This window comes from Aulonocara stuartgranti (genome assembly GCF_965226115.1).
Source record: "Aulonocara stuartgranti genome assembly, chromosome: 3".
Lineage (NCBI taxonomy): Eukaryota > Metazoa > Chordata > Actinopteri > Cichliformes > Cichlidae > Aulonocara > Aulonocara stuartgranti.
In genome coordinates this window covers 78,285,829-78,293,857 of record NC_138941.1, presented here as the reverse complement: position 1 = coordinate 78,293,857, position 8,029 = coordinate 78,285,829, and the positions used below count along the sequence as shown (strand labels likewise).

Below are 8,029 nucleotides of genomic sequence, written 5' to 3'. Positions count from 1 at the left end.
GATCTCGGCTCTGCCACCGTTTCTGGAACTGGGGACCATCACACTCCTCTGAGCTCTGTCTATAGGTTCACTTTTAGCTCCCACTAAACCATCACACTAAACTGGTGCTACTTCCTCCTAAACCAGTCCATGTTTCCTCTGACATCGTCTGTCTTTCCTGTATGTCACTGACAGAACAGGAACTGTTCTTCACCGTGTTCTTCGTTCGCTCCGGTCAGCTGAGCGGCCGTTGCTCTCAGTCCCCAAATCAGGGCTGAAACTGAGGAGACCGAGCGTTCTCCATCGTGGCTCCTCTGGAATAATCTTCCTCTTCACACGAGGCAGTCGACATCAGTGCTGCTTTTAAATCCAGAGAAACACATTTTTATTTGCTTGTTTTTGACTCAGTGGTTAACTGACTTGTATTTACTTACATTTTATTGTTTTTGCTATGTTTGTAATTTTATCCTATTTATTATTCTTATTGTATCTATTATGTTTCTATTGTTCAGCACTTTGGTCAGCCTTGTGTGTTTTTAAAGTGCTATATAAATAAACTATGATGGTGATGATACACTCAGGCTGTGTCACTCTGTGACCTCTGACCCTCAGTGTCCTCTGACCCTCAGTGACCTCTGACCTTCACTGACCTCTGACCCTCAGTGTCCTCTGACTCTCACTGACCTCTGACCCTCAGTGTCCTCTGACCATCAGTGTCCTCTGACTCTCACTGACCTCTGACCCTCAGTGACCTCTGACCTTCACTGACCTCTGACCCTCAGTGTCCTCTGACTCTCACTGACCTCTGACCCTCAGTGTCCTCTGACCATCAGTATCCTCTGACTCTCACTGACCTCTGACCCTCAGTATCCTCTGACTCTCACTGACCTCTGACCTCCTGTTGCAGGTGTGTGTGCTGCTGTCTGCAGGTGAGTTGATGAAGTGAAACCATCAGTGAGGCTCCAACAAGAACACAAACACATTTGATGCCAGTCACAGATTTATGCATCACTCTGTTTGTGTCTGCTGATCCAATAAAGCTCTGATCCTGGAGATCCCTCCAGATCCTGTGCCAGCAGGAAGTGATGTCACTGCGCTGCAGACAGAGCAATGGTGACATCATCACAGCTCATTTCTTCTTTAATGGAAGTCATGTTGGAAATAAATCAGAGTTCATCACCACAAACGTCCAGCAGTCTGATGAAGGTCTCTACTCCTGTGCTACTGATGTGTTTGGAGAATCTCCTCAGGGCTTTCTGAGAGTCAGAGGTCAGACAATGACATCACATCCTGTATAAAGACATGAACTCACCTGAAGTAAAAATAAGCTGACTGAACCATCTTCACCATGTCTCCTGCAGATCCTCCTCCTCATCTCCACACCTGCACCTCCTCTAATCCTGTGAACTCTCCTGCTCTTGTTTGGCCTGTAACAGACTCCTCCGCTCCTCCCTCCTCCTCCACCCTCGTGCTGGTTGTAGCAGGTCTGGTTTCGGTGGTTCTTCTTGTTCTGCTGGTTTGGGGAGTTCTCTGGAGGAAACAGAATGAAATCTTTCAGAGTTTAAAGCATGATGTCAAAGCTAGAAGGTCTCCTGACTGCAGACTGGGAGCTGACGCCACAGTAGAGCGGGTAGAACAGGAACCAGTGTGAAACAAACTCTCTCTGGATCAGCTGAAGGCTTTTCAGCGAGTTTTTAGGACGTCCTGATAATAATGAATTACAGTCGTCCAGCCTGGAAGTAATAAATGCAGGAACTAGATCTTCTTTTATGAGTTCTTATAGTATCTGATCAGGCCGTTTGCTCCTGTTAAAGAGAAATGTGCATCGAACGTTGTGGGTATTCATGAGTCTAACAGTTTAAACCTGTGTGTGACGTTGTGTCCTTGAACGGCCCTGACAGACGGCTGTAGTCCATAATATTAATGTTTCCTGCTGACTAAAATAAGCAGCTGAGCTCTGTGAGGGCAGAGCTGCTGCTAACAGGTGAGTCTGTTACCTGGACTGGACTGAGTGAGCTGCTGTGTCACAGCTTTATCAGTGACACACTCAGCATGTGTGTGTGTGATATGTCATAGTGCTTGAAACACACGAAGAAACGCGAGCGTAAAACTTGGTGTAGAAGTGCAACAAACATAAGCCGGCTCATTTGATGCTGTGACGCTTGAAAAGGATTTGCGCACCTACATCATTATTTACGGTTTAAATTGTGCTGCCTTCAGGTGCACCTGGTAAATTCAGGAATCTACCCCAAACCACAGCAGGTTGTTTTAGAGGCTTTTCTGGGTTAATGTTGGTTTGTTGGCAGAAACATGTCTGTGATCGCTGTGTTGTTCTTTTTGATGCAGGATTTCATGTAACTCGGTGCTAAAATCATAACAATGAAGTTGAACAGTTCTAGTGCTCATGCGTCAGCTAGCATGCGTCAGCTAGCATGCAGCCTGTTTCAGTTGCTCCTGCTTTTACTCTTTACTCTAATTTTTTCTTACTTCTTTCTTTGTCCTTTACTGAGTGTGTTCATCTGTTTAAAAGCTTTCTTTTCAAACATGTGGATGGAGAGAGTTTTTGTTCTGCTGTTGCTTTCACTGAGGAATGGGAGCGCAGCACAGCAGCTACACACCAGAGATCAGCTGAGCCGCCTGATGCTGCTGTTGCAGATTAACTGGTGTCTCAGATTAACTGGAGACGGTCAAACAGATGTGTGACAGACTTTAAGGAGCTGCTGCCAACAAACCAGCAAATAAACACTGAATATTTCATGTGTGACATTTGTGAGGTGGCCTTAAACACAGTCCGTCAGTCTTTTTGCTCTTGAACAGTGAAATATTAAAAACTGTCTGGAGTTTATTTGGTGATGTTCTCGTGCACGAGGCGAAAACAGCAAACAAACGTCACAGTAAATCTTTCCAGCTGATGTTAGGCATCCTCCACCTGCTGAATCCACTTCAGCCTCTTCCTGCTCATGTTCCTGTTTAGAGGCACAGTCGGCCTGTAAATGGAGAAAACTGAACACAGGAATATTTGGATTTGCTTCTTTTTCTCTGCTCATGTTCAACTTGTCTGATTCAAGCTGGGAATATTTATTAGAAACAAAGTGAATAATATTATTTTATTATCACGTTGATGCAGCACATGGTTCAGTTAGCTTTGTATAAACACGTGTTAGAAATGTTCTTCAATCACCTCTTTTTACTCTCATTTCACAGCCACTACTTTTTACTTTTACTTCAGTAAAGAAGTTGAATTAGTACTTGGAGTATTTTTAACAGTAGTACTTCTACTTCAGTACACACTGTGTACTTTTACCACCTGTGTCTGAGACCTCCTTCAGGGTCCACCTGAAGCTCTCAGTCTGCTGTGGAAAAAGGAAATCCAGGTGAGTTTCTCCTGATCACCTGAGGCCGTCATTACTGTGTGAACCCACACACCACTCCTCACTCCTCCCACCCGCTGCACACAGTCACTGAGTACAGACCGGCTGATTCCTGTAAAGGGAGAGGCAGGAAGAGGCGGAGCAACACCTGAAAAACAAGAAGCCCAACGTCATTTTGCAGAAGTGAAAGTGTGAGAGAGCAGCAGCAGAGCTGCAGTCGAGTCCTGTTTGTCTCTAAAAGAAGATTCACTGGAGTCCATCAGGTTCCTCTCAGCAACAGTGGTGAGTGCAGCTGATCACACTTCCTGCTTCTACACAAATCTTCACTCTGTTCACTTCATCAGGACTCATCACAGTCACACTGGATCCATAGAAATCTGCTCATGTAACCACAGATCCACTGTAGGAGCATCGAGCTGCTGCTTCAGTCTCACTGTGGCTCTGCTCAGGACTGTGGACTCAGGCTGTGCTCTGGACTTCAGACTGACTCCACACTTCCTGGTTATTCATCACTTCCTGTTCCTCTTAGATTGATTCTGGATCTGATTGATCATAAGGATTACAGACGTGAAAACACCTATTTATTCTTTATTGATATAAAGCCTTTGATACTGTAAACCAGCAGATTTTGGTCAGTACTTCAAAAAGTCATTCACACATTTTACAAAGATTATCTGACTTAGTGTATCCTGTAAGAGTCACAGATGATCCTCAATCATTCAGAAAACAGTCGATGCTGCACTTTATAACTTTGTGTGGAAACATGAATCTCATTATTTAGACAGATGTGTTTGAATCATCCTGATAATCAGGCTTTAAACATGTCAGAGTTCCACACATCAGCTGTGATATTCAAGCTGACCTGGATCAAACATGTCATCAGACACAAACATAGATGATGCTGTTTAATCCCAAAGCTTATTTAAACAAACTGGAGGACAGAATTCCTCCTTAAATGGGATTTTGATCAAATCCACTGATCTCGTTTTCACACACAGGCTTTATCATGGTGGCTTCTTCTCTACTAACATCAATCTTTGATTTGGACAAACAAATATGTGAAACACAAAAATAAATCAATGTTTTCTGAGGATCCAGAATAACATGAATGATGTATCCCAGCGAGTGACTGGAAAAGTTCATCTTCTTCCACATCCTGAGTTTGTGAGGATGTTCCAGTATCTGTGAGAGAAAACAGGACAGTTTTTACTGACGCACAAATGGACCAAATATACAGACACCTCTGAATAAACATGTTCTCATCAATGCCATTAAAATACTGGATCAACAGTTAATAACACATTTCTGAGGTTTGTGATTCATCGTCCTCCTCACTGTCAGCTCTACTGGAACAGTCACTGTTTAATATTAATGGCTCGTTGATCTGGACGTACAATAAGAAGTATTCAGTCACCAACAAGGTCGAAGTTTACTTCACAGTGATTGATGGAAAATATCCAACAAACTGATTTATTCAAGTATACAAATGATCTGGATGAATCTTGGACCTTCTGTAAAACAGAGAAACAATTTCACATCTTTGTAACGACTGTATTTATCTTCATCCCCAAACGTTGATCCTGTCCATCTGGACGCTGCACTGTACAGCAGACACTACGATGTTAGGTTTGTGTTTGGATGAACCAGTTTGTGTCTGAGTGTGTTGCTGGGTCTCCACCAGTTACTCTGAGAACTGAAGAAGCTTCTCTGATGAAACGTCTTCAAGAAACTCAAAGAAGTCCAGACGCTTTTCTCTCCAAGCTCCTCAGACTACTGACGCTTGTTTCTCTCTTTGTAAAAATGAAATTTAAAGAGAATTTTGAATCAAATGTTTCTCTTCTTTCTCCCTCAGAGTGCAGACATGTCTGCTGCCAGCAATCTGCGATCTGAAGATCAGTTTCTGTGCTCCATCTGTCTGGATGTGTTCACTGATCCAGTCACTACATCATGTGGACACAACTTCTGCAAAACCTGCATCAGTCAGCACTGGGACATGAATCAGAGCTGTCAGTGTCCCATGTGTAAAGAGACTTTCTACACTCGACCTCAGCTGAAGATCAACACTTTGTTCTCTGAGATGGTTGCTCAGTTCAGACGTGAAGCTCAGCAGAAAGCCAGCAGCAGCAGCTCAGAGCAACAAGCTGCCAAACCAGGAGAAGTTCCCTGTGACGTCTGCACTGGAACCAGACTGAAGGCCCTGAAGTCCTGCCTGGTGTGTCAGACCTCCTACTGTCAGACTCACCTGGAGCCTCATCTGACACTGAAAGGTCTGAAAAGACATCAGCTGGTTGATGCTGTGGAGAACCTGGAAGGCAGGATGTGCACGAAGCACGATAAACTCCTGGAGCTGTTCTGTAAGACCGACCAGACATGTGTCTGCATGCTCTGCCCTGTTTTAGACCACAAGAACCACGAGTTTGTTCCTCTGAGAGAAGAATATGAAGGAAAGAAGGCAGAGCTGGAGAAGACAGAGGCTGAGATTCAGCAGATGATCCAGAAGAGACGACTGAAGATTCAGGAGATCACAGAGTCGGTGAAGATGAGTAAAGATGCTGCAGACAGACAGAAAGCAGAAGGTGTTCAGGTCCTCACGGCTCTGATGGAGTCTGTTGAGAGACGCCTGAAGGAGCTCATGAAGGAGATCGAAGACAAACAGGAAGCTACAGAGAAACAGGCTGAAGGTCTCATCAAAGATCTGGAACAGGAAATCTCTGAGCTGATGGAGAGAAGCTCTGAGGTGGAGCAGCTCTCACGCTCTGAAGACCACCTCCACCTCCTCCAAAGCTTCTCCTCCCTGAAAGCTGCTCCACCCAGCAAGGACTGGACAGAGGTCAGAGTTCATCCACCATCATATGAGGGGACTGTGGGGAGAGCTGTGGCTCAGCTGGAGGAGACAATCAGGAAACTCATGAAGAAGAAGCTGTTAGAGGCTGAGCTGCAGAGGGTGCAGCAGCATGAGGTGGATGTGACTCTGGATCCTGATACAGCTCATCCTAATCTCATCCTGTCTGATGATGGAAAACAAGTGTATGATAGTGATGTGGAGAAGAAACTTCCAGACAACCCAGAGAGATTTTCTCTGTATGTTATGGTTTTAGGAGAGCAGAGTTTCTCTTCAGGCAGATTTTACTTTGAGGTTCAGGTTAAAGGAAAGACTGAGTGGGATTTAGGAGTGGCCACAGAGTCAATCAACAGGAAGGGAGACATCACACTGAGACCTCAGGATGGTTTCTGGACTGTAGTGCTGAGAAATGGAAATGAGTACAAAGCTGCTGCTTCCCCTCTCGTCCCCCTCTGTCTCCATCCTGGTCCTGAGAAGGTGGGGGTGTTTGTGGATTATGAGGAGGGTCTGGTCTCCTTTTATGATGTAGGTGCTGCAGCTCTGATCTACTCCTTTACTGGCTGCTCCTTCACTCACAAACTCCACCCATACTTCAGTCCCTATATGAATCAGGGTGGTAAAAACTCTGCACCTCTGATCATCTGTCCTGTCAATCAAACTGATCAACGACTGATTTTATTGGATGAATGATTGATTTTTCTTGAAGGGAACAAATGAACATATTGAGTGTAAATCCTCTACAGTCTCCATGTTTCTATAGAATCTGATCATCAGGACTCTGATTCACACTTTGATTCTCATGGAGTTTGATTTGAACAGAAGAAAAGTTGAATCAGGAAATGTTCCCACTGATGGAGACTCGAGCTGAAGAGCAAATATCAGAGAACAAATGTCCAAAAGCTTCATTTCCAATAAAGTTTGTTCAATGCTTTGAGTGAATCCAGACTCATGTGTGGCTGTTATACGGAGCATCAGAGTCCAGCTGAGTTATGTTGGATACAAACTGCTTATTTTGGCTCTGTGAGGAGTTTTGTTCACTGAAAACTGATGAGACGGATAATATTCAAAGAACTCTGTAGAGATTCATGCATCCATGTTCTCCACCTGCAGGTGTGGAGGAGAAAGGTGGAGCACAGACTGCTGCATCCTTCCAGTCACATCATTTTGATGATTATATTTGCATGTTGTGATGATTTGGGTTAAAGACAAACAGAGTTGAACGGCTGCAGTCACAGCATGAAGACGATGCTGAAGCTGAGCTGTCAGTGAACATGTTTCACTGTGATTTGATTTGAAGAATAGAAAGTGTGTGTGGCTGCTGACAGCTGCAGTCTCTGCTAGTCTGCATAACACACACACAACTTTCCCCCTGAGGCAACGATGCAGCAACAACACAACAGCTGCAGACACACACACGATTGTGCGCTCCCTTTCAGTCTGAACTCTCAAACACACAAACAAACTCTATCAATGTCGTACTGTTAAAGAACTCCTCCTTCTTCAGTAACAATGATTTGAGGTCTCTACCAGTGTCTCTTGTTTTGACCTTTGACCTCTTTATTCCTTATAACCAAAAAAACCCTTTTATCTGATATTTTCACCTTATTGATTGATTATATATATCTATTATATTTTCTCACCTTATTTTGACCTTTGACCCATGTCCTTGTTAGCCTTGATCTTCCTTCATCAAACGTGAAATTTCTTTCACCTTTGAACTTAAAGCTTAAATCAAACCTTTGTTAAAAAGCTTCTTACCAACTTGTAATTCCAACTCTCTGCATTAAACACGTATCTTATCATATAAACACTGGATCACTGAGAGAACTTTAGGCAG

General features: G+C 43.9%; 2 protein-coding genes across 2 annotated transcripts; one reads left to right on the top strand and one right to left on the bottom strand.

Annotated features, from left to right (window-relative positions):
- Positions 1–1,055: 1,055 nt before the first annotated feature.
- LOC309703681 (uncharacterized protein) lies at positions 1,056–3,524 on the bottom strand (the record flags this gene model as incomplete). Its single annotated transcript, XM_082528632.1, has 5 exons — positions 1,056–1,075; positions 1,160–1,235; positions 1,327–1,509; positions 3,287–3,332; positions 3,453–3,524. The coding sequence occupies 4 exons, from the start codon at positions 3,522–3,524 to the stop codon at positions 1,201–1,203; spliced, it is 336 nt and encodes a 111-aa protein (XP_082384758.1). The 3' UTR covers positions 1,056–1,075; positions 1,160–1,200.
- A 1-nt stretch (position 3,525) lies between these two features.
- LOC309703535 (E3 ubiquitin-protein ligase TRIM21-like) lies at positions 3,526–7,131 on the top strand. Its single transcript, XM_082528440.1, has 2 exons — positions 3,526–3,632; positions 5,203–7,131. The coding sequence occupies exon 2, from the start codon at positions 5,212–5,214 to the stop codon at positions 6,880–6,882; it is 1,671 nt and encodes a 556-aa protein (XP_082384566.1). The 5' UTR covers positions 3,526–3,632; positions 5,203–5,211; the 3' UTR covers positions 6,883–7,131.
- Positions 7,132–8,029: the final 898 nt, after the last annotated feature.